The 27,899-nt window shown below is 40.5% G+C and overlaps 1 protein-coding gene across 4 annotated transcripts in view; it reads right to left on the reverse strand.

Annotated features, from left to right (window-relative positions):
* Positions 1–27,899, reverse strand: part of HPSE2 (heparanase 2 (inactive)) — a gene marked incomplete at both ends in the record, with an annotated part of 561,691 nt that overhangs the window by 105,550 nt on the left and 428,242 nt on the right. For all 4 annotated transcript variants that reach the window (XM_079714947.1, XM_079714946.1, XM_079714944.1 and 1 more), the window contains 2 exons: positions 9,801–9,915; positions 13,978–14,081. In XM_079714947.1, the coding sequence (XP_079571073.1) occupies positions 9,801–9,915; positions 13,978–14,081 (219 nt within the window). The remainder of the gene's footprint in view (positions 1–9,800; positions 9,916–13,977; positions 14,082–27,899) is intronic.

The raw sequence follows: 27,899 nt of genomic DNA on the forward strand, positions 1-27,899 counted from the left end.
CTGGAAGAAATGGACAAATTCTTAGAAAAGCACAACCTTCTGAGACTGAACCAGGAAGAAATAGCAAATATAAACAGACCAATCACAAGCACTGAAATTGAAACTTTGATTAAAAATCTTCCAACAAACAAAAGCCCAGGACCAGATGGCTTCACAGGTGAATTCTATCAAACATTTAGAGAAGAGCTAACACTTATCCTTCTCAAACTCTTCCAAAATATAGCAGAGGGAGGAACACCCCCAAAATCATTCTACGAGGCCACCATCACCCTGATACCAAAACCAGACAAAGATGTCACAAAAAAAGAAAATTACAGGCAAACATCACTGATGAACATAGATGCAAAAATCCTCAACAAAATGTTAGCAAACAGAATCCAGCAGCACATTAAAAGGATCATACACCATGATCAAGTGGGGTTTATCCCAGGAATGCCAGGATTCTTCAATATATGCAAATCAATCAATGTGATACACCATATTAACAGACTGAAGGAGAAAAACCATATGATCATCCCAATAGATGCATAAAAAGCTTTTGACAAAACTCAACACTGATTTATGATAAAAACTCTCCAGAAAGTGGGCACAGAGGGAACCTACCTCAACATAATAAAGGCCATATATGACAAACCCACAGCCAACATCGTTCTCAATGGTGAAAAACTGAAACAGTTTCCTCTAAGATCAGGAACAAGACAAGGTTGTCCACTCTCACCACTATTATTCAACATAGTTTGGAAGTTTTAGCCAGAGCAATCAGAGAAGAAAAAGAAATAAAAGGAATCGAAATCAGAAAAGAGGAAGTAAAGCTGTCACTGTTTACACATAAACAGTAATATCTCCTACTCGGAGGTCTGGCTTTGGAGATACTGAGTGAACAAGACAGACCTTAGGGCATCATCTATTAGCTCCCTCTCAAAGGCTCTATGTTCTGTCAACCCAAAGAGATTGTGAACATGGAGAGAAGGAATTTGACTTTTATTTTTTATGTCCCAGAACAACCAAAACAGTGCTTTGCTTTATTGTATGTCACAACACACTAGCATGAAGACATTTAAAAAATCACTGAAATGTTAAACATACACAAAAACAGAATTGTATGACAAACTCCAAAATATTCATCACCAGCTTCCACAAGTATTGTTATTCTGCCATTCTTGTTTCAAAGCCTGCTGAGAGGTGACAGAGTGTGCACATGGAAATGGCCAGGTCCGTGACAGGGAAACACAGTAGGCATCAGGCTTGGTCAAGGACCCCAGATGTAGAGGCAGGCAGTGGGATACCATCATTCACACGAAGAGACAGGAAGCAAAGCAGTTTGCCAAGTGCTGGTGACACAGGTAGGGTCGGGAATCAGGTGTGGGAGCCCGAGATAAATTGTACCCAGCAGCTGGCTGGCTGCCTCTGTGCCTGGTGCACGCTTCAGGGTGGTCTTAGAGACACTGCACAGCCTCTGATGTGTGACGGAGCCTCTCCCCACAGCAGCCTTTGCGGATGCTGCTCCCTCTGCTAGGACGCTCTGCTCTTCCACCAGCTTCTCCAATGGCTGCTTTCCCAGTGAAGACTTCCTCGGCCACACTTTCTAAAGAGGTATCCTCTCTTCATTATTCTTCAACTTCCTACACACCATTCTGAATTTTGTAATTAATTATGTTAGTGTTAGTTTACTTGTTTATTTTTAGTCTCCCCTGCTAGACTGTAATCTCCAATGAGGGCAGGGATCTTGTCTTCCTCCTTTACCTCTATCTCCTCAGAAACTAGAAAAGTGTCTGACACATAATAGATACTCAATAAATATTTGGCAAATGAATTAATGATAGACAGTTTTAAATTTCTGTTAATATCTTGATTGTTGAAGCACAAGTTGGGTACAAAAGAGTACAGGAAAACGAAAGGGTAATTTCTAATTTAATCAGGGTAAATGGCACCCTCTAACTAAGTGGTTCTCAATTCTGGCTGCACATTAGAATCACTCCGGGAGTTTTAAAAAATACAAACACCTGCCCTCCTCTATAGACAAACTGAATCAGAATCCCTGGGGGGTGGTTCCTAAGCATAGGTATTTTTTTTAAAGCCCTCTAGGTGACTATAATGACTTGAGAATCACTGCTCTAATGAAGAAACACTACAAGGATTTTGACATTAAGATGAAGGCAGTGAATTTGGAGCAGAAGGCAGGTCTACTAAAGTCAGGTTTAGAGTGAGTCAAAATGACGTGTTCTAGTCAATCCTTTCAATACTTAAAACCAAATCAGAGATGAAATAAACAGAGATTGATAATAGTTGAAAGTTAGTGGGTGAAGTATCTAATGACTGATAGCTTTTTAAACTTTATAAATAGTGTAGTGCATTTAAATAAGAATTAAAAACAATATTCTATTTCTATTTTTAAAGACTTCTGCTTTTATTTAAACAAACAAAAAAATCAAAATTGAGTTAGAAAAGACAATGTATTATGTTTGGCTCTCATGGTCACTTCTATCAGAGGCCCATTTCTTGGTTCCTAAATGTCATAACCAGACATCACTGTGCCCTTAATGTTTGCAAATATAATGTTTAAGGTGAAATAACTTCAAGTTTGTCATATTTTGGCACTCGCAAAAGATCTTTCCAACCTACCAAAGGGCACTCCACTTTTCCTCTCCTTTCTTTCTTTTTCTTCCTCCCTCCCTCCCTTCCTCTCTTTCTAGTCAGATTATTTTTAGATAATATTCTAGTGTTTTAGGTGAACCGATGAAGTTAGGTAAGGTGCAGCTTTTCTCATTTCCAGGGCTGGCCTTGCTCCTCCATCATCTGAAGGTGGCTTCGAGGATGGCACACTATGCTCCTAAGTTCAAGCACAGTGAGGCTGCAATTGCTTCTTCTCCCTCTCCCTGATTTATTTAGGTTGCTGCACAATTTACTGTAACTGTAATCCCTCAGTATTGCAATCTGGGAGCAATATAAATGGTTGACGGTAGAGTGAGATTTTCAATTGTTGCTTCTCAGTGATTCATATAATGTGCTGTCATTAGCACTTTTTATGTGACATATCATGGTTTCCAGGGCTTATTGGGCCATTTATAAATACCACATGAAGGTATTAGAGCTAGCGTTGCAGTGTGGTTACTTTCTTAATTGCCTTCAGTGGGAAAGGTTGGCAGCATCTTCTCTGGAGGAAAATAAAATGTAATTTTTAGTTTGTCTTTAACCATTTGCAGTCAATTCCTTTCAAGTGCAGGAATCACAGCTTTCCTCTTTTGTTCTTCTAATTCTCCAGTCACTTAATTTTTGCAAAAAAATTTACTTTTCATACTTTAGTTATCATTACTTGGTTGATTTCCAGGTATCTGTATGAATATTCAAATGTATATCATCTTGCCACAGTTATATTCGTTATTAATGATAATTACTGATATTACTGACTTACAGAATTTTACAAAGTGACTATAAAATAACAATAGCTGCTGACATTTGTTGAGTGCTTACTATGTGGTAAAAGATACATATGCATTGGTTCATTCAATCCTTTCCAACAATGCTCTGAGATAGACACTATTATTGTCTCCATTTTATGAAGGGAAATGGATGATTGTTGAGGTTTAGTAATCTTCCCAGGGACACAGTAGTAAATGACAGAGCTGGGTCTGAAACTCAGGTCAGTCTGATTCCAATGCCAACACTTTTAAGCACTACATTCAGATACTCCCCACTCCCTGACCCCAGCACAGTTAGCCTCATTTTACGAAGCAGGAAATGCAAACTCAAGCAACTGGAACACTGTGGTGCTGCTCTGGAGCCTACATCTTCTGATTCCAGGTGCAGAGCTCTTTCTACTTCCCAAGACAGCTTCTACCAAGGTGAGCTGTTCAACTGCTAACATGTGTCACTTACATCCCATGCACACCACTCAGGTTGATAAATAAGCAACGGATGAAGACTGGTAGTTAAAAATCAGAGGGGCTTCTCTTTAAAGCATCAGGAGCAAAAGAGCTGCGTGCCTGGTCACATGGTGCAGGTGCAGGCTCTGATCTGAGAGGCCAGGGTTCAGAGGCACAGAGGAGGAAAGAAGCAAGTCATGCCCACTGGGCATGCAGCCCAGGCACTTCAGCCACTGACATGGAGCCAGCCTGAGTCCCAGTGATTGATCCTGCAGCTGAGGATGTCCTTCTCTCAGCAGCCGCAGGTTCCCACAAAGGAAGGTTGCACATGGAGAAGTCTTTGTCAGGGACTCTAATGAGAGGATTGGGTTTCACATCACAGCTACCCCTAAACAGGTACTCTCTGCTTCTTTCATCTTCCTGATGGCTCCCACGGGAAAGAAAAGAAAGAGAAAGGAAGCTACGCCAAGAAACAGGTCACAGGCTAATTTGGCAAGGTTCTGTACCACCCCTGCCCCACCACCTCCAGGTTTGTAACTTTGAGATTCCTTAGTTTTTACACAGCCTGTGTGGCCAACAGAGAGCCATGGGAAAAGCTTTCCTAAGTAATTTTTCATAATCCATCCACCATGACTCTCTGGAAAATTAAAGCCTCTGACCCTTTGTACATGCTATTGCCTCTGTTTGGAAGATTCTCCCCAGACCTCAAACTCTTCTTCCTGTGGCTAGCTTGCCCTTCTCCTTCAAGATCCAGCTCAGGCACTGCCTCCTCCAGAAAGCTTTCCTTGATGCCCCATGCCTGCCCTCTACCCAGGCTGGCATCTGTTCCTCTTCTGTACTGCTAAAGCACTTCTGCCACAGTCCCTGCTGACTGATCCATCTCCTATCCACACTGTAAGCTCCTTGAGGGCAGGGACACTGTCTCCAGGGTCCAGCACAGTATCGAGCACAAAGCACAAGTGTAATAAAGCACTTAATTCTTTCTAAACACTCTATTTTTTCTTGTAAAAATAGCCTTTTATTTTTCAGATTATGAAAGCAATAATGCCGACTGCAGCAATTTTTCATACAAAATACACAAAGAAGAAAATAAAAACAATCTGTAATCCCACCACCCAAAGAAAACCACTTTTAACATTTAGATGTAGTCCCTTCCAGTAATTTTCTATGTGTACGTGTACATATGAAATCAGAATCCTACTGTCATATCTAGTTTTCTCAAGGATTATAACAGTATCTTTTGGAGGCAGACAGAGGAGATATTTTTATCACAATTTGAGTGATGAGAAAACTGGAACCCAAAGATACACATCTAATGGATGGCAGGGCCGGGACTAGAATCTGTGAATCTGTCACAGTACCAGGCTCCTGCTGCTCCCCTGAGGCCTCCTCATTAGGTGGTGCTCTTCTTGGAAGAAGAGAGTGTGCAACATGCAGCATCAATGGGACATGGGTTTGCAACTGGATGTTCTTGCTCAGGAAAGGGACAGATTTAAGCTGATCCTGTTTCCACATCATGGTTGTGTAGTGCATAAAGAGTCTAATGTTTCAAAGGGAAACAAGGATGGAGCACCTAGGATCTCATCCCTGTGATAGGCTAAGAAGCGGAGCTACACAGGTATCATTAAGATGCAGAGTTTCTTTCCAATAGCCCAATGACAGCTGAACAGTGATGGCTTGGCTCAGAGCATGTTGCTATGGCAACCACAGATATAGGTTCAATCCCGTCATAGACTAGTGAGTTTTCTCTGACCACTGACTGTATTCCAGAACAACGTACACAGCAGGTGTTCAATAAGTGTGCATTGGGCTGAATTGAATGTTTATAGTTATTCATAAGGGGCAGTCAGCAAAAAAGAATGTTTCCAGCAAATATAAATATCCTTACCACACTACACCCAGTATAGAAAAGGCTATCCAATGTGAACTAGCTTTCTATTTTATCCTAAGCAAAGGACTAAATTGTAATCCCTCAAACACACACCAGATTGTTAGCTCTACAGATGAGGGAACCAAATCTTATTTATCTTCATGTCCCCAGAATACCTAGCCTAGAGCCAGACACATTTGAAGTGTCAATGTTTTTTGAATTGAATTATATTTGCTAGGCCGGTGTGGGAGTTAAAAAGATGTTGACTAGCAATTCACTATTCCTTTCCTTGAAAGCTCTGTAAATCAAGCTCTTAAAAAAAGCAGCAAGCTAAATTCCAAGACCCTCTCTTAGGAGAAATGCCCATGGCTGGGGGGTCTGGACTATGTCCACTGAATGTGCAGATCTCTTCTGCACAAACATCCCTTACTCCCAAGAGAGCCCATGACTAGCCGACAGGCTGTGGAGACTCACATGTTCCCTCTTTCCCAATGGCGAGCGGGTCAGGGGAAAGGGGTGGGAGTCGAGTGATGAAGCACTGCTGGACTAAATGTTCTCCTCTTCCCAGGAGAAGGAAAATCTCACAACAGGAGGAGAGTTGGCACATTTCTAGAGGAACAGCCAGAAAGAACATGGGCTGTAGTTGAAAATGATCTTTTCTCAAGATAAATTTTTCTTTTTTAAAGGACTACCTTCAATATTCTCTTTTACCTTAGATTGGAATGGCCTTGCCAGAGCTGGCCTGGAATCCTACAAACTCGAATCAAAAGCTGACTGGGTAGGTGGAGGGGTAATGTGGGATATGGGTTGAGGTGCCATTAAGCTAAGACCCGATAATGACAACAACAGAAAAAAAAAATAGTATCTGCTAATAGGATCTTTTCCTGAAATGCACTGAGCTGAATTTGAAGGGACTGTAATAGAAAATACTGATTTTTCTGGGAGGCAACTAAAACATAACTCACTAATGCCCTAAACTCTTAACATTCTTGAAGATTTAATCACAGTGTAAAACCCACAAGTTTTTATTGGCAGTGTTTGGATATCAACTGTACAACTCTCTGAAGCGGCAACAGTATGATCCTAGGTCTGTGACCATTGCACATCTCACAGGCCTGCTGGCAAGGTCTGTCAGATTGGTGCCTGGGTCTAGCCTAGTAAATTCTTTCTGGGAGACTTAGGACACACTCTCCCAGCTGCAAAGTTCTCTGCTTATAAGGTACAGAATTTATTAGCCCAAAAGAAAGAGAAAAAGAAAGCCTGCTACCTTTTAAAGTGATTTACATACAGTTTCTTTACTAGAGATTGGCATTTCCAGAAATACAGCTGTCCAGAACATTTGAGCCTTTGTACTAAATCAATAGGACTTGTTTTAGCTTCCAATGAACCTCTGTGCTGCTACTACCTATCAACCAAGGTGTCTCATGGTAAGCTTTTAAAGAAAGTCACCTGTATTATCGCTCATTTGGGGAGAACAAAGCCATGAGAACTTGCATCTTTAACCTAACACATGGCCATGCGAAGGTACATAGAGAGTTGATACGCAATCCAGGTTTGTCCAGCTCTGGAAATCAAACCTGTCTAGTCACCCACAGATCATAGGTTTTCTTCTGGCCTAGGTTTTCTTCTCTCCAGTTCCTCAAGATGCCTGTTCCCATCTCCAGACTCAATTCTGAGACAAACAGTGGCCTCAGACCACAGCACAGACACCAAAGAGAGTATTGCAAGAAATAGTGTGGCACGGTGAAAAGAAAATAGCATTTAGAACTGAAAAACTCTGAGTTCCAGCTCTTACTACTTGTCTGACCTTGGATAAGTCACTTAACAACTTCAAAGAACCCTAGTTTCTCTTTGGCAAAATAAGTATAAATAGTCATACTCATCTCACCAGGCTCTCTTCAGAGCAATTATGACAATTTTTTTTATCTTATTTATGTGTTTATATACTTTCCATTTCTCAGTTCACTTCACTAGACTATAAGCTCCAGGAGTTCAAGGACCTTGTCTTTTTCGCTCATCACAGTGGCTTGTTTGCCAGGAATAGTGATCAGCATATAGTACATGATCAAGAGGAGTGAAAGAGATTTGGATGTGTGAAGGAAGGGATAAGGAAAGACAGGAAAAAGGAAGGACAGAGTGTTTGGAGTTTTACTGATGTGTGGTATATGAAAGTGGTCTATAAATTGTTAAGTATTATACACATTATCAAATATATAAATAATATTTGGTGCATTAATTATACCAGGGTGATCTTTTAAAAATGTAAGTTAGATCATGCTACTGCCCTGTAGAAAACCCTCCAATGGCTTTTCATACTACTTACAATAAAAGTCAAACTCCTTTTAGCTTTCAAAGCCCTTCGTGATCTGACCCGGGCTGGCCTCATGTCCAGTCTCCCCCTTCCCTGCCAGGCCCCCAGCACTCTGGTGTTCTTATGTTTCCTCAAACATGCCAACTCTGTTCCTGCCTCGGAGTCTTTGTGCTAGCCCCTTCCCCGGCCTGAAAGCTCTTCTGCAAAAATCTGCATGTCTGGCTCCTTCTTGTCACTGGGCTCTTGGTTTAAATGTCACATTCTCAGAGAGGCCTTCCTTGTATATACTCTAAAGGAGCCCTCACTGACCCCCTCTTAGAGTAATCCACTATCTACTTATTCAGGTATCTACTACTAGTCTCCTCCCCAGTGCCAGATGGTCAATAAATATTTACATTTGTGTGACATTATATTTGTTCAGTGCTTATATTTCATAGATGCTTTTCTAATTATTATTTATTTTATCACCACAAGTTTATGAGCTCAAAACAAACAACAAACAAAGGAAACCCCCTATGGTTACAAGCTGAAAATTGCCTCTCACCCCTCCATACCCCAGCCCCACATACACTGAGAGAGAGGTATCCTGGCCCTGTGAATAAAAGCAACTGTGCCAGTCAGCTTTAATATTTTTGACTTAATTGGAGTCATGTACAATCAGGGATATAATAATTACTTAGTACTCTAACTAGAGGAATTATTTTGAGACAAGGAAATGGTGCTGTTGGGTGCCAAGATGTTCTCTGTTCTGGGCTTGGAGGCCTGGGTAGTGAGAAGAATAGGGGGGTGGAAGTGGTCAGGGGGAAGCAAATGGCAGGAACACTCACTGGTTCCAGTTGGGTTTGTTTACTGTGGACCCCAGGGCAGCAGTAATTCTGTAGGAAGATTACTGGACCAGGGCACAGAAGCAGGTTCTAGGGCTGGCTCTACATGCCCCTCCCCCCCACCCCAGGCTGTCATTCCCTCTGTTATATGAGGTGGAACTGGATCATCTTGAAGGGGAATGCCAGCTCTGACATTCTATGGGTTAATGAGAGGAATTTGACCTTCTATCATGACTAAGATGTCTGTGAGAAGGATAACTCACATAATATTTTTGATAAGCACAGCTTTTCTGGACTAAGTGGGATTTCTTTGATTGGTCAATAAAGTCACTGGACAAACCCAGATCTCTGCTTTTGCCATTCTTCTTTAGCCTTCCCCTTCCTTTGCTTTCCTAGAGAAGGTGATACCCTGGGCAAATCCCCTCATTGTCACAGAGGGATCAGCATCTAGTGTAAGTGCACTTCAGCCACTCTCCAAGGGATGGGTTCCTACTGTATCTGATCTTGGCCAACGATCTCCCATCTGCTTTCAACATGTTGCATCTGACATCAACTAATGTCTCCTATTAGCATTAAAAGAAAACAACCTGGAAAAATTCACTCTCAAGCAGAGTTCAAACAGGCCACAAGTAGATTTGCAATCTCAACTGCACAAGGTTTGTTAAAATAATAGTGGTAAGTATATAAATATATATAAATATATATATGTGTATATGCATAAACCCGTATGTATGTACGTGTGTGTATATATTGGGGTATGTGTGGGAGGTGAAGCCAAGAGTCTGTAAAATGGGTCAAGAATTCTTCTGTTCAATTTATGAAATTAACTGGTAACAGAAGGAGGAGAAAAATTCTACCGGTGTGGAACAGAGCATGATCAAAAGAACTAAAGGACACAGAAAAGGAGTTGGGAACCTTTATCTTACACTTACTGGTAATGGGTTAAAATTCTGGTCCACGAGGTGATTGTATCCATGGTCAAAAAATGAGTGCCGAATCACAACATCAATGCCCCGATTGGCCAGCATTCCTAAAGTGTTCAACCATCTGAAAAGCAGGGGAAAAAAGCTACATCAATACATTTTAAAAATAGCATATAACAAGCTCTATAAAAATTGGCCAACATACACACATACACACCACCACCCACACCCATCAAATTTACCTAGTACTTTAGAGGAAACTATTTTAAGCATTAAATACACAGATGGAAGAGATCTATAGAGATGATCAAATCTAACCTCTTCATTTTATAAGAAAATAAAGAGGTCGGGGGAGTAAAATGAATTGCCCTTGGTCATAAAATAGCTTGTTGCTAATGACTTATCTCTTATTCTTATAATACTAACAAATAAAATGAACACCCTAGCCACTTGTAAGCCTAAAGTCATCCCCCTTGACCACAAGACACACAATCACAGAAGCACACACACTATATTTTCCATCACTCAAACTCCCCTGCTTGCACCTATTCACTGTACATGTACTTTACATGTGACGCTAACCCACATACTTCTGTGACCTATGGTCCAGTCATTTGCATCCCTCATATATCACTGTCAGTAGGCAATGCAGTAATAATTTCCCTTGGCACTATAACTAACTATACAGGGATAGGAGTATGCTACCATCACACACATGTTGCAGTGGAGGACCTGCATTGCTCACACACTTATTACATACCCATCATGCCAAATACCCACTCTCCAGGGCATGCTATCCTTCAAAAATACTGCCCTCATGGTTTTTCCAACACCTACTGCTAACTCTGCCTTCATCATTTACACATTTAACTCATTCATTCATTCATTCGCGAATTGATTTCATTTTCTTTCTTTGTATTCTGAAATGCAAGGAAACTTCCAATTGTAATAATATATGTGTGTAAGAAAAGTGACTTAGAGCTTCAGTCTTCTCAGGGTAAAAGATAAGGCATTTCACAATCTTTCCTAAGAATATATTGTCTGGCTTCACCTATCACCTCTTCTCTCACCCTAAACTTTATTCCCCAGGCTCTAAGCCACATAAAACTACTTTTGGCTGCTCTCACATACCTACCTGAGCCTTTATATGTTTTACCTTCTCCTTAGAATTTCCTTCCTCTCTTCCACTAACCCACCTCACCTGGCAAATTTCTTCCCATCTGTTAATCTCCAAGTCAAGTGTCATTTCCTTCTAAACTCTGCTGCCCCAGCCAATAGTAGTACCTTTCTCCTCTGTACTTCCCCAGAACTCTTATTCATACCCTCTGCTGGCCCACTGAATGATAATTACTTACTTCTCTGTCTTCTCCCAGCTGGTATGAGCTCATAAAAAAATAGACACATTTTAGCTTTGTACCCAAAACAACCATCACAGTTCCTGGCACACTATAGGTGCTCAATACTCTAAGTTGAAATTGATCTGGATAAAATTAGATTCTAGGACTTTGAGAATCACCATTCAGCATACTAGGGACAAATAATGCATAGTTATGATTTCCCAAATCTGAGACCGTATGGAGCTCCAAACCAGTGACCTTACTGACATGAAGACCATTGCTAATTAATGACTATGGCCAGAGCCCTTGTTTCTCCATGGCTTTTCAGAATAGATGGTTAGTTCTGGAGTTGTCTTCATCTTCCTCCTGTAGTAATGAATCTCCTGAGTAGGGGAAATAAATGATGTTCCAGGTCTCCCTTTTATGTTCAAGTAGAGAAAAGTGGCAAGATAACTGGTATATCTCACCAAGGATGCTTCTGCAGCCATTATCTTTCATCCACAAAATTTTATTGAATATCTACTACATGGCAGACATTACTAGGTGCTGCAGACACAGTAGTATGCCAAGGGTAGGGCATCAAAGAATCTCAAAGCCCTGATTGGGAAAACTATCCTTGAATACTTGGCAGCAGAGAATTCTAATTTGTGCATGCATTTTATATGCCCTGGTAAGCTTATAGTTATGCCATGTATTGAAAAAGGGCTGTAAAATGCCTTCTTTCCAACTCCTTTCTAGCCTTCTGGACCTTCCTAGAATGCTTTACATTTTTTTTCCCAGGAAGCAATTTATGCCCCTTGGAGAACTGGACTCAAAGGGCATATATCTAGGTACCGCCAGTGGGGTTGAGAGGAAATGGGTGATAAAGAGGTAAGAGAGAAGACCAGGGGCAGAATGAGCTGGTTGTCATTTGATCTGTCAACAAAGCATTGGACATCTGAACTACAGCCAAAATCTAAACAACAATGTTAATCTGTGTTTGCAAAGTGACTCAGAGATCTATGGATATTTGGCTGATGCTCATGAAAAGGCAGGTCTCTCTCTAGCCCTCTTCATGAAGGTCTGTGGTATTTCTCATTTCACATCACTCTCTAAAGGGAAGAACGTTCACGAAAACAGTACAAGAGGGCTGCTTGCTGGGCCCTGCAGAGGAGTCCTTCTGCGAAGGCTGAGCAAAGGCCATTCTTCTTCTGATTCCAGAGGCCTCCTGCAATACGGACTGTCAACCTGTCTCTCATAATGAAACCCTCGTGAGGAGAGTATTTTTGAAAGAAGACCCTCAGCAACAGTGTAGCAAATGCTGATTCACTCCATTTCCTTCACTGAACCATGCTCCCTGAACAACCTCTCTGTGCCTCTCATGTGAGGACACAGGGCTGGAAGACCCCAGCCATCATCATGTAGACATTGACTCATTATCTTCATCTGCATCTGCCAGGATGCCATCTTAAAGACAATCTACTTGACCAGCCTGATTTGTCCTTCACAACTGTATTGAAGAAGCTGCCTTAATGGAGAAGATCTACAGCTATATAATTAGGAGAAGCTGTTAGTAGTGAAACGCATAGTTGAAGGCAGAGCTGCAGTTCTTAGGAGAACCTTGCTCAGACAAAAAACCAGGACGACAGACTAGACTGGACCAGGAACAGGTCACTTGGTTAATCTGTGGTCCATGACAATGGCAGGCCAGCCAGAGGTCCTTATGCTTCTGGCTTAAGTTGTTCTCCAGACGATTCAGTAGCCTTCCATTTCATTTCCCTACCTCTTGCCTATCCAAACTCTTGTGCATACTACTATCAAAGCCAACGTTTTAAATACAGGTCAGATGGGTCTCTCTCTTCCTCCATAATCATCAATGGCTTGCCACTGAGTATAGAACAAGGCCTCATTTCCCCTGCTTGGTTTTCAAGGTCTTCCATGATTTGGTGGTAAAACTCTGTCCCTAATCACAGCCCTCACTACACCCCTGCAGATACTGAGCTTTCTCACATTAATCATTTCCCCTCATAATGTTCCTTCAGCCTCTATGTTCCCCACTACCATCAGCAACAATCTTCACCTATAGAAATTAGAGAAATCTATGTTCCACTCAAATGCCTCTTCCTCCGCAAAGCCCTTCCTGATCCTCCCATTCAGAAATTCTTCATTCTTTTGCATGTCTACCCCTTTTGTGGCTAGCCCACGTAAGGCAGAAAGAGAGATGGCATACTGTAGTGGCAAAGAGGCTGGACTCTGGAGCAGACTGCCTTGGCTTGAGTCCAAGCTCTGCCACTAACCAATAATCACATTTATCTCACTGGGTTCTTATAAGGGTATAAGGGTATAATAAGGGTATCTAATATACTGGTTGTTAAATTACTAAATACATATAAAGCACATCAGATAGTCCTTAGCACATGGTAAGCACTATGCAGTTAAAATTATTATTATTATGACACTTGTCTCCTACAGCTTTTCTTATTCCCCATCTCCATTCCTCCAATCATAAGTTTCTAAAGGGCAAAACCCCTGTCTTACTCTTACCTATCTCCCAGGACTCACGTGAAAATTAGAAGAGAAAATGTATGTTGTCTGTACTGTATTTTGCACTGAAGACATAAAATAAAGCTCTTATTACTATCATGATTACTACTACTATTATTACTTTTGCTCTAATGCTTGTACCTGAGATCTTAGTAACTAGACAAGTCCCTAATCACTGTTTGTTGAGTGATTAAACACATTTACAAAGAAATGGATGAAGAATTTTCAGTGGGAAACGAACCCCCACCCCCTCCAATGGGCAGAATGAGCAATTTCACTGTCCTTTCCTCAAAGCCCTTGGGAGTGAAATTGCAAGTGTTACTCACAAGAATCCTGCAGCATAGGAATCTGACAGATTTGTACCTCCAGCTGAGGTGGTCACCACACCTTCAAGCCAAATCTTCTTTCCTGGGGTGTATGTGTTAACCACCTGTTCACACAACAAAAGCAGAAGGAGATGATGAGATTTTTAAAAGCTGTTCCCAAATGAGAAGGAACATACATTCCCTTAAAGAAGTTCCTCTTATCCCCTGCTCCCAGGTGGTCATGACCTACGCTCTTTTCATGGTGATGCACCCCATACAGATAGCTGGCACACACACACAAAAGAATTAATATTGATACATGTCAACTCAAAGAAATGATCATTTATTTCCCCTAAGAAAACCCAAGTGACAATGTGACAGAAGAACAATGCATCCTTATCTAGGACATAAGTTGACTGCAACACCCTTCACTGGAAGATACAGGTGGTATGATGTTTCCATATTAACAAGTATTGAGAAGCAAATTTTCTCAATACTCTGTTATGGCACATCCATGGATGAGTGTACTGTCCATGCATCAGCAGTTGTGAATCATGAGAGAGGGCAGAGATCAATGTTTGGGAGAGGTATATTATCATTACCAAGGCATGTATGTATATTACAACCACATTTTGAAAATAACTGCAGTAAGTGTAAAAAGAAAAACCACTGATTCACACGTGAAACATACTACACAGGGAGCTGCCTTCTAAGCATACACAAAGCCTCTTGTCAAAAGGTGGCCCCCTGAAATTCTGAAATGTCCTCATCTCTGATCCACAAGCTGGAGATTGGCCAGACTATCTAGATGTGGTCTCAGATTCTCTGGAGAGCAATCTGGCAGTACTTAGGGATAATGTTGTATGCTGGGTAATCTCTGAGAGCAGAGTCTAAGACAAAGGCTTGTCTATACGTAGTTCATTTGGGAAGAAATAACAGGGAGCAGGAATGAGGAACTGGGGACTGTGAAAAGGAAGAAGAAAAAAACAGTACAAGAATGAGTTTTCAAGTTGGTAACTACTGGCAACTTATACTCAATTCTACAGGGAACTTGGTAAAAGCCTTAAGAACTGTGTCTCAGAACTGTCCCCCAAGGCGGGAGGTGACCAGGGGAAGCATTCATCATTTGGCTCCGATTCGCCAAAGGTCAAGAGCAGCCTTGTGACTGTTATCACCCCAATTCACTGTGCAGGCATGAGTGCTGAGCAGGTTCCCACCATTCCACACTCTGCCTTAGAGAAGTCCCAGAGCAGAAAATGAGAGGTCCTCCCGCACCACACCAGCACCAAGCTGGTTGCAGCCTGTGCAGCTGCCTAGCTCTGGCCTCTGCAGGGATGGCTGGAGTAGGAGGTGGGACTGAGAGGATGTGGGTTGTGCACAAGAGGGGCTGGATAAAGACAGTAGTGTATTTAGGTCCTACGGCCCACCAATTCCTCTCCTAGACATATAGAACAAAGCAATTCTGCCTCAGGTCTCTAAGGGGACAAGTATGAAGATGTTTACTATGTCACTGTTTGTGGCAAGTGTCCATTGCTAGAGGAATGAAAAAGTAAAATACATACATGAAATATTATGCAGCAGTTAGAGCAATACATTCAATATACGTCCAGCAACATGAACAGGCTTTAAAGATTTAGTGAGCTTTTAAAAAATAGAAACAGAATGAGGTTTACAGCATAATATTATTTATGTAATTATTCATTCATACCCAATAACACTAAAAGTATATAAAGATACACCTCTGTTAAGGACATATATCAAAGACATAAGGAAGGCATGTATAAAAGGGAGGTGAATGTAAGTGGGGATTAGAGATGAAGGTGAAAATTAAAACAAAAGGAGGGCTTTGCATGAACTGATGATAATAGTTTGCTGTAGTTGAGGCCGGTAATTAATTCTCTGCACCTCAGGTCTAAAAAAAAAAAAAAAAACCATATGTATGTTGTAACATATATGCCAGAACTTTCCTTTTCCCAGACCCGTGGGCAGACATTAGCAAGCAATCATATTCCTCTTTTCATCTCTCCCTATGTATAGCTCCCTGCCCTCTCCTCTCTCCCCTGCATCTACTAGAGAATATGCATTATTTGAGACCTATATTAAAATCAGGGTTGGTAAAGTACTTGACCCTTTCAGGGTTAAAGTTGTAAATATATTTTTAAAATTTGAGATGTAAGTAAGGATTATGATCAAGAATAGAAGAAAAAATTAATAGTGGAGGTCAAACTGGAAACTGTTAAAGATTAAATAAGAATTTCCCCTTGCACCCAGAGTCACTGAGGACACCACAAGGTGGTCCTCTCCCGCTTCTTGACACTGCTCAGAGTGCCCAACCCAAGGGCAGCTGGAAATAGTATAAATAAGAAAGCGAGAAAAACACCTTAAATGATCAGAAGACAGAGTCATATAGTGAAATTAAAGGCCTACAGTGATGATTCCCCTTAAAACATCCATGCTTCTGATAAACTTTGTGCTTCCTTTATGACTAACTGGAACTATAGGAGCAGTTCCACGTGTAACTGTATTTCTGATGTATCTGTGGGGAGGAAGGTAATCTCCGCGTCTTACTCTTCCGCCATCTTCTCCCTTGATCATGGTGATGGTTTCATGAGTGTTTGCATATGTCCAAATTCATCAAATTGTATACAGGCAGACCTCAAAGATATTGCTGGTTCGGTTCCAGGCCACTTTTTTTCTTTTCTTTTCTTTTGCACTTAGTCTAGTTTCACTGGCTCATAGGGTGCGGCGGGCAGAGGCCTCAAACCCAGCACTTTCAGACCAGAGTTTCTAGCGCAAAGCGGCTACACAACTTCCCAACTCAAGGTGGAGGCAGCGACGGCAGGCCGTGTGCAGAGAGGCTGCGCCCGGACGGGATCTGGAGCTGTGACTAACTGGAACTGAGTAACATATCTGTGTTTTTCTTTTTTGCCTTTGGTTTCCAGGATAGTCAAAGATTAATTTTTGCTCAAAGATATTGAAATGATTGAGGCAGTTAGAGAAAGGTGATTTGGTTAAACAAAACAAAATAAAACAAAACAAAAAGGTAACTAGTATAAGATGATGAACCTTGAAATCATTGAGCTAAGTGAAAGAAGCCAGACACAAAAGGCCACACATTATATTCTTTCATTTATATGAAATGTCCAGAATAGTCAAATCCATAGAGACAGAAAGTAGATTAATGATTTTCTAGGGTTGGAAAAAGGGAGGGAGAATGAGGGGGGAGGATGGGGAGTGACTACAAATAGGTATGGGGTTTCTCTGGAGGGTAATGAACATGTTCTAAAATTAAATAGTGGTGATGGTTTCACAATTCTGTGAATATACTAAAAACCACTGAATTTCACACTTTTAAAGGGTGAATCTTATGGTATGTGAATTATACCTCAATAAAGCCGTGTGCGTGTGTGTTTGTGTGTCTGTATCATTAGCAAAAGGCGAGGTAGACTCTAATAGGCAGATAACTGATGTGGAAAGAGGACTACATCCTGGAAGTCTGGGGTTCTACCACATGGCAGCTGTGAGACTTTTGGCTCATCATTATCTTGGACTTCAATTTCTTCACCAACATGTAAAGCCACAAATTTGAAGTAGATGAAATCTAAGTCCTTTCCAAATACAAAATGTTAAAATGTATTAGTATTTTGTAATGCTTATGCAGGTCCCCTTGGCTCCTATCCCTCAAAGGTCAAGAGTAAATTTGATTATGGAAATTAAAATTAGATAAACAACAAATATGGGAGACAAAAAAAAAGCCAGAGCTGGTCAGAGCTGGTCACCTCAAAAACAAAGATCTGAAGATCTGGGCCAGAGGTAAATACTGAGTGGTGGAAAAAGCCACAGGAGTAGGTGAAATTACCTAAGGGGAATATTTTAAATTAGACTGAAAAACGGCTAAGGATGTCCATCCAAAAACATTAAGGCATTATCAAATGCATTTATTCATTCACTCAACAAATACTGAGCATTTGCTATATGACAAGCAGAGTTCTAGGGGCAGACAGTGAATGAAACAGAAGTCTCTGCTCTCACTGGCTTATATTTTAGTCAAGGGGAGGAGACTGACAATAAACACACAAACATAAATTTAGAAATAATAAGTGCTAGAAAGAAAATGAAACAGAGCAATCTGACAGAAAGTGCCTTGGCAGGAGGGGAGGGTTGATATTTTAGACAGTGGTCAGGAAAGATCCCTCTAGCTCCTTATATAAGGACTTTAAAGCCTAGCTCCTTTAAATGAGGACTTGATTCCAGAAAATGGTTGGATTTATAAATTACTGTGTACACAGGACTCAGCAAGGACACAGACTCTGTGTAAATAAAGTTCATCTGAATTGTCTTCTGACTTGCAGGAAGATTTGGAACGAAACAATCTAAAACTTCTTGTAATTGGTGAGGCAGAATTGATTAGTGGTTAGGAGCATGGACTCTACACACATTGCCTGTGTTTGAATCCTGGTTTTATCATTGACTCACTGTTGACCTCACTGTACCTTAATTTCCTCAGCTGTAAAATTAGAAAAAGAGAGCATTTCCTGATATTTAAGTGACCTAATATTTGTAAAGCACTTGGAAAGGTGTCTGGCATATGGTAAGCTCTTTTTTTTTTTTTAACATCTTTATTGGAGTATAATTGCTTTACAATGGTGTGTTAGTTTCTGCTTTATAACAAAGTGAATCAGCTATATGTATACATATATCCCCATATCTCCTCCCTCTTGCGCTTAAAGTAAAGCAAATGTTACCTAGACAACTCTCTTTGTCCAAAGCACATGAGATTGTGTTTGGATCAATCTAACATTACAGTTGTTTGCTTTTCTTTTGGATACGTTTGTGGTGGTAGGTAATAGACCAGATGTATGCTAAGTAGCAGGGAAAGGCCTATTTCGAATTTAAAATGCACATGTATAATTCACATTCATGTAATTAGCATTCAGAGTATTCGTTTATCCACTCAGCACAGGAGCGATTCTTGTCGTTTTTCTGGAGAAGCCACATGAACAAAAAACACAGGGAGGTAGTACTTTGATACAAAACCAAACCAGTTATATGAAACGTTATGTGGGGTAGAGATTCCTAGAAAGTATCAATGATAAAAAGTTCTGGGAGTAGTTGGTATGAATCAAAAAGGATTTTCTGAGCATTGACTGTTTGGGACATATGAGAGGCTTAATGAACTGTGTGTCTACTATGAGCAGAGAAGACCATCATAGTAACGTGTAGGGGAGGTACTGAGGCTGGGTGCTGGTTGGGACTGTAGAGGAAATTAGCATGCGTAGAAGAGAAGAGAAAAAAAATCAGGAAAAACAGATGGAACCAGCTGCAAAATTCCCTTAGAAAGGGAAACTCTAAGAAACTGAGGGCTATAGTTTAACACTGTGGTTTTCTGAGTAAATATGATTCCCCCTGTGCTGGAAGAGAGAAAATTGGAGGACTGGAAAGAACAAGGGTACAGGTCCTGGTGAGAAATGATGTGCCAGTGAAGATTATTTTAAGGAACACATTGTCTGGGGAGGGAGAAGAAGTACAGATGCCGAGATTACTGAAGTGAAGGGAGAGGGGAGTTGAGTGGTTGGCTCCCTTCTAGCAGTTCTTTTGTCCCCAGTAGACTTCAGCCCTTGGACCCATGTGGACAAGGGAGCTTTGAGGCATCCACAGAACAGCTTAGCAAGTTGCCAGTGGCTGCTCAGAATCCTTGGGCTAGCTGGGGGCAGGGTGGTGTGACGGGAAACCCTCACACTCCCTTTCCTCTCATTTCAGGGGTGGAGGACATCAGGACTGCTTCGTGTGGCAATACTGAGAGAGGAGGGGTGAGAGAGAAAAACAGTCTTGATTTTTTTCTTTTAAGTTTTATTTTCCCTACCACTTTGAATATTTTTTAGAAAAGAAAACAGTAAAAATAGGAAAATAACCATTTTTGTGGCATATTTTCAAACCTGGGCTCCCTTTTCCTGTTTCTCTCAATCTGTGATCTGTTTAAAAAAGAATCCTGAGAGCCTGGTTTCAGTGTGCAAGTGATGGTAGTCTTGTAGCAGCAGACATGTTGTTTATGGTTATCCAAACCCAACACCTTCCTTAATGAGAAAGGAAGCAATAAAACAGGAATCGTGGACAGGCCAGCGGGGCTAATCAGCCCTGGCAAGAGGCCCACCCTCCAAAAGACGCTGGAGTCCATTAATTCCAGCATCTCATATAGTTGGAAATCAACTTCCCCCAGCACTTCAGGAAGAGCAGTAGCTCCTTAAGCAGCCAGAACTGGTCCCCTACGTCACTAGTTAAAAGGAGTTGAGTAGCTTTAGGGAGCTTCTTAAACCTTACCCATGCACATAGCTCTTCTTGGGGGTGCCCCTGCCTCTTTGCTCCTTATTGTATTTATAAGAGGTCCAGGTGAGAGCTCAGTAATGTTCCAATTTTTCTTTCCATCCTTCTTGTGTGTTTTGGACTCTAAGCTCCCTACCATATTAGAAGAGGACAGGATCATTCCATTCTGCCCTCTCCTTTCTCACTCACCATCCCTTCCTGAGCTCTGGATCTTATAATTTCTCCCTTGGTCTTCCTGAAAGTGTGTCCTTCTCAAGACTATCCTCTACAGTGCTGCTGTCTGTTAACTTGACAAGTTTCTCCCTAGCTTCAGAACCTCTGTGGCTTTCCATTACCAGCAGCAGAACTCAATCATGTGCTCACAGAGTGGTCTGTGCGGCTATCTGGCAGATGTGCTACGAGTGACTTGTTTCAGATAATATTGAAAGCAGTGATTTGGGAAATGATTTACTTAAAAATAAAAGAAAGTAGATTCAATGTTATCACAATAACATTCTTTCCATTCGCCAGAATTATGAAATGTTTCCTTAACATGGAAAAAAAAGCAAAGGAGCCAGTAAACTACACACAGCCCCATAGTCTATTTTATCCACTTGTCCATGGGAGCATGTTAAACATGGTGAAATCATGGTGATAAACACTAATCCATGGGATATGATTCCAACTCCTTTACTTGGTATCTAAGACCTTTCATAACTACCCCTTGGCTACCTTTTCTCCTCTCCGTCCCCACAAGATCTGAGGTTCACCACACAAAATGGACTCACCATTTTTCAACTACATGATTTTCTTTTAGGTTTTTGCTGATCACTTTCTCCCTTACTCACTCCTCACCCATGTTGTCTGATTTTTTTTTTTCATGGCTTATTTTAAATGTTACCTCCTCTGTGAAACTTTTCTCAAAACCTCAGAAAATTAATTTTCTCCTCTGGCCTCCAAAGTTCTTGGAACCTATCGCTATCCTTGACCTTATTATACTGAGTTGTAATTTTCTGTATGCCTAATCCTCCTACACCATAAGCAGCTTGAGAAAGCCACATTTTTTTTTTCCATTTTGCATGCCCTATAAAATACTTGTCAGCCACTTTGCTTATTAAAAACTTGTTAAATAATGAGACAATGAAGTAGTTTACTTGTTAATAAGTGAGAGAGGTAATATTTTACCAATGGAAATGCTGAGTAGATATCAGAGAAGATAACTAATAACCTCAAAACCATAAGAGCAAACATCAAATCCTCACAGTTCCATTTCGGGACTCTGTTCACTTTCTAATTGAATTTTCCTATTTGAGGAGACCTAGAAGCTACTGGTTCACTAAACTGCCTCCATATTTAATATGTCCTTCTCAGGTTAGACAAGCCGAGCTATTCTGAGCTCAGCCATTCCAATATCTCATCACATTCTTCCTGATTTATTTCTTCTGTCTAATGAACTTCCTGTCAGTTTCATTAATTTTTTCTGTATAATTTCTTTTTAACATCTTCCTGTTCCGGAGTGTCATATTTGTCCATTTTCTTTTGGTATCAGATCAATTTTTAATTTGTGACTTCCGTTTCTGTGTCATTTTTAGGATTTAAAATTGTATTCTCTGCTCTTGTTATCTCAAACTGCAGAAAAGCAATCGAGTGTAATTGCAACTAAACATAAAATTAAAATAAAATACACAAAAAAGAAAGTCACTGGGGAGGCAAGGAAATTATGATCATATGCAAGAAAATTAGGAAGAAAGTTTCACAGTCCCAAAGCAATGACTATGTTCAAGGATAAGTGCTGGTGGAGGGAAAGACTGGACAGCAGCTACCTGCACATAAAACACTCTTCTTCCCTTCTCCAGTCCTCTTCTATGACTAACCAACCCCTCGGGCTTACTGTCTATCTACTGACGAGTCATAGCCTCCACCAGCCTCAGAGGTAATTTCCTCTTGTTCAAGGCAAACCCTGTAATCTCCCCACTTCCATGTGGAAATGTTAGAAGGTCACCCCAAGCTGCCTTTTCCTCCTGAAGAAGATTTTTGCCCTAAGTAGCAGTTTGTTCTCAGGGCCCTTCCCCCAATATGTCCTTCATATGGTCATTGCCTTCCACACAGCAGGACCTCACTATACATGTACACATGAAACATAGGAATGGAGTCCAGTGAATGAATGCAAATCACTCCCTGAAAATCCTTGTCCGCTTCCACTATCTAATATTGTGATAATATTAGATATCACCTAAGATTGTGGCTCCCAACTTTCATTCAGCTTTCACTTCTAGGACACCCACCCCAGATTATATCAACTGACCAAGAGGTCAATTTGATATTCTTTCACCAGGAACATTCAGTATTCTTCTTTTTAAAAAGGTTTCCTAATCCTGGATGGTCAGGAATATAAATATTCCATGGGCTACAAAATTAATGGTTAACAAGCATGGGAGATTCAGAACAGTGTATTGGATAGAGTGTGGGCCCTGGAGTTAGGAGTTCTAATTTTACTACTTAGCAAGTGTGGCCTTGAAAAATGTTACTGGTTTCTTCAATGGGTTAGTAATATATGATGCACTCAATAGATGGCATTTGTAGCCTAAAAGGCGATACAATTACTACATTTTTGTCAGTTGATGATGCATTTTCCACATTTTAATGGTTTTGAAATCAGAATGTTTTTCATCAAAAGAAACTTGCCAGCTGTTTACTCTCTCCCCTCAGCTGTTATTAAATTGATGTTACATTTTATAATTGTTTGTGTTTAAGAATCAAGGAAATGTGGTTCTTGGAATGACACTGACCGAAACTTTGGAGCTCTTTTGTGGTAAACATACCTTTCCAGCTAGATTCCCCTATTTATCATCAGTGTCTTATATCTGAAAGAGAAGAGCCAAAGTTTCCCTTGGGACATATTCTCCCATTTTCAGATAGCCAAGTTGAGTCACAGAGGCTAATTTACTGGGAAGCTCATCAACTTCCAGCTCCCCGTTTTCACAGGCCTCTACTAATGTCCTGGGAAGGGTCATGATAATGTGTTAATATGGTCAGATATATTTCTAAAACACACAAATTTGTTTTGTTTTCTTTTTCTTAAAGAGGTCCCCATTGTATAAGCTTCCAGCCCCATAAAACTTAGACTCACACCTGGATGTCACCTAAGGTATTACTGTGGCACAGTTTGTGTTTAGGGTCCTCTGACTCTCTTAAGTATTTCTTTGCCCTGTGTTTCTCTTCCCCTCCATCAAAACCTGCTCTTGGAAAGGACAAATACCATATGATATCACTTATATGTGGAATCTAAAATATGACACAAGTGAACTTATCTATGAAACAGAAGCAGAAACATGGACATAGAGAATAGACTGGTGGTTGTCAAGGGGGAGGCGGGTGGGAGAGGGTTGGGTTGGGAATTTGGGATTAGCAGATGCAAACTGGTATATATAGAATGGATAAATAACAAGATCCTACTGTATAGCACAGGGAACTATATTCAGTATCCTGTGATAAACCATAATAGAAAGGAATATGAAAAAGAATGCACAAATATGTATAACTGAGTCACTTTGCTGTACAGCAGTAATTAACACAACATGGCAATTCAATTATACTTCAATTTAAAAAAAATTTTTTAAATAAACTAAAATTATTGCAAAGAAAAAAACCCTGCTCTTGGGAAAGGATTATTTGATATTAACACCTTAGTGTGACTTTAAATCAGTGTAGTTTGCCTCTTCTCAAGCTATTTACATTCTGCATCCTCCCCCTAATGTAAAATGAAAAAATTATTTTTCTAAAATGAAATATCTGGCATTAGCAAACTGACTGAAATGTTACTTTGAGCCACAAAGAGAACTTTCTTTCACCCTTAAGCATATACCCAGAAGATACTCTCCTACTGTGCCTACATATAGGCATAGCCCATTTTGGTTGCCTAAATCAATATCTATCTTTTCAACATTATGTTACAAAGTTAGTAGCAGACTAGATTCTTTTGCATGTGAACAGCTGAGATAGCAGATCCAAATGCGATTGAGACATAGACATTGCTTTGCTTCTTTTACATTTCTCCCACTATTTTACTCTGTTCATTCACCTTCCACTCCTTAACTGCCTCCCTCCAATATTGACTGAGCACCTGCCAAGTGACAGGCACTATGGTAGGCACTGGCACATTGAAATAAGCCGTCAACATTATTGAATGAATGAATGAATGAGTGAATGAATCAATCAGTCAATGAAACAGTGATTTTTTTTCCAGTAGTGATACTACTGTTCTTACTCTACTCATGTATTTTCATTTTCCAGTTTTCTTCATTAGAGAAGGTTAACATTGTCATTGTCCTCATTTTCCTTTTGTTGTGCATCCAGTTATTCTATGATCCTCAAGAATAACTGTTATTCTTTTACCCTCTTCCCCTTTGATATACTTTGATATAATAAGTAGGCAAACCAGCAGTTGGCTGAGAAAAAAGTTTCCTTTTTAATCTATTCGTTACTTCCAAAGGATTAAATATTCCTCTGCCTTACCTTACCTTACCATGATACTGCAACTAGGATATATTGGAAAAAGGGGTATAATGTTACTGCATTTATTGAGATTTCAAAAGAATTAATCTTTATTAAGTATTATAAGCAATCATAAGCAATGATGACATTAACAAAAGAATGATCATGGTCATATTATAAATCATGTAAACCATTCCCTCCACCATATACATCTACCACCATGAGTCCTCTGATCACACCCTAAGAAGAACTGTATAAATTAGAAGGTGTCTATCCTTTCAGAATTAGCCTAAATGTCACTTCCTCTGGGAAGACTTACCTAATTTCCCTTCCTTTACAAACTAAGGTAGATACATCTCACCATGGGCTCCTGTAGCACCCTAAACGTCCCCTGTTATAGGAATCATTGCATCTTACTATCATTGCTTGCTTCATTAACTATTTTCCCATTAGACCATAAGGTCTTTGAAGATAACCACCACATCAGTCTTGCTCTCCATTTTATCCTCAGGAGTCTGGAAGATACAAGAATGTTATGAACAGCTGATAAATGAAGGAAGGAAGGGAAGAAAGAAGGAAGGGAGGAAGGAAGGAAATTTTCAAATATTAGGGAAGCCAGTTGTCATTTTATTTAGTATTCAAAATGCAATCATAAGGACAGTACTTTTGGAAATACTTCCCTTATGACTGGGATTTCACCAACTCCTTCCTGTGCCTATTGAATTGCTGAAAATAATATCAAAAAGTGTTATTTCCTCCTCTGATTCCTCTAGGAGGTGAAGACACAAATCATAGAGTCCAAGTGACTTAAGCCGAAGTGGTTCATCTTGGTTCTTATGTTATGTTTTGGAGTCAGCCCAGCTATCCACGCTATACCATCTGCACTGTATCCTGAACATCCCTCACTTTCCCGTCTGACTCTTGCCTGCACTGAGAGATTCTCAACTCTTTCCCTTGACTCATCTCCCAAAGTACAGATGATTATCCTCATTCTAATGGAAGGGAGAGACTGTGTGGATCATCCAAAGGAGTGGGTTGTCCAAACATTGTCTCTGTTAGGCTTTCAAATGCATCACATAGATTTTCACATGACCAGAATTCACCCACTGCTCAGAAAACTGAAAATTCTTAAGTGGCAGTCCAAATTTGGAAACCACAACTGTTTTTAGCACTGCCTTTCAGGTGCCAAAAATATCACCTATCATATTCTCCAGGGTTCAAAGAAAGAGGAAAGAGGAAAAAAGCAAAGAACAAGTTGAGGATAAAGGTAACATGAAGCTTCTCCAGTTACATAAATTATTATTAAAAATAACCACAATAACTGAAACAACAATAATAATAGCAATAAGAACTAGCATTCACTAGCAATTAACAAAACAGGGCCTCATGTGACCTTCCTAATCTCTCTAAGAGGGAAGGAGGATAGTGGTCCCTATCTGTCAAGTACTTGTTCCGGGAACAATTGTGGATATCAAAATCTGCAGTTGCTCAAGTCCCGTATATAAAATGGTATGGTGCTTGTATTATAACCTATGCACATCTTTCCATGTACTTTAAATCATCTCTAGATTACTTATACTACCTAATACAATGTAAGTGCTATGTAAACAGTTGCCGGTACATGGAAAATTCAAGTTTTGCCTTTTGGAACCTTCTGAAAATTTTTTTCTTGAATATTTTCAGTCTGTGGTTGGTTGAATCCACAGATGCAGAAGACATGGATACGGATACAGAGGGCTGACTGTATTCTTAGCATCCTCATTTTACAGATGAAGAAACAAAATCAGAGAAGTTACGTGAATGGCCCAAGGTCATACAACCCAAGCCACTAGACTTCAAATCCTGTATCTTATCTCTTCTTCAAACAGCCTCACCACTGGTTTATCTAACCAATCTCACATGAATCTGTTTTGGTGGGAAATTTGCCCTTTTTTCCATTACTGTGGCCCTAAGGAGAGGTCAGTAGGACTTCTCTGAACTTCTCAAAATAGAAAAGAAACAAAGATTCTATTTCTAGCTTTTGGATGAGAGTTCCAGTTATATACATATTAAAATCTTACTTGGTCCATCTCCAAACTGGTTTTGGGGGCTCAAAAGAAGAAGTTCGATCACTCTGCCCCAGTTTGTACCCTGGAATCTAATTCCCCAAACCCTCACCCATCCACAGGGGACTTCACGAACAGCCAAAGTAACTTTTCAACTGGAAAATCTTGGTGACCCTTCTCTGGTCTCCCAGGCCTCATCTCCCCAAGTCAGGCCAGTACCTGGCATATCCTGGGCTGTGGTAGAGACTCTCATCCTCGAGGCCCTAACAACTGGGTCCAGGCTGCTGTAGCCAATAGAAGGTGTATCCCATGAATCAAACCTCAAGGAATCTGTGATCCAGCAACACCCCTAGCAGATACCCGTTTAAGGCAATATCTGGCAAGAGCTTTGCAAAAGAGAATTGGAAAAAGAAAACCAGTCAGAGAAATAACTGAATGAGCTACTAAATGAAACAAGGAGTATGGAACTTTGGCAGACAGTATTTTCCAAAAATGACTGAAAAAATATTTCTGGTCTTATATGCCCTTCCAGAACCTTGCCACTCCCCCATCCAGAGAAGTTTATTCCCTCTTGTCTTAAATCCCTATGGGTCTTGGTGACTGTCTCAATGTATAGACTGTGGTTGAAGTGATGCCCTATGACTTCTGAGGGTAGATAGAAAAGGTGATAGAGCTTCCACCTGGCTCTCTCTCTTGGGCAACTGACTTTAAAACCTTGGGAGGAAGCCCAGGCTACACAAAGAGGCACTCTGGTTATCAGCCCCACAAAGGTACTAGCTGACAACGGACATCAACTAACTGCCAGACACATGAGTGAACGAGCCTTCTGATGATTCCAGTCGCCAGCCTTTGAATTACCCCAGGCTTTGAGTTTTCCAGCTGAAGCTAATGGAGCAAAGACAAGTTATCCTTATGGGAATTCCTGACCCATAGAATTCATAGTCATAATAGATGATTGTTTTAAGCCACTAAGTTTTGGGGTAATTTGTTGCACAGCAAGACATAACCAAACAGGAACATAAGCCTGAGGGGACCTCTGAGCATGTTGTATTTGCAACAGTCAAAAGGTGAGTCCAGGTCCTACTGCTAATTCTAGTCATCCCC

The sequence above is a fragment of the Hyperoodon ampullatus genome (assembly GCF_949752795.1).
Source record: "Hyperoodon ampullatus genome assembly, chromosome: 1".
Classification (NCBI taxonomy): Eukaryota; Metazoa; Chordata; class Mammalia; order Artiodactyla; family Ziphiidae; genus Hyperoodon; species Hyperoodon ampullatus.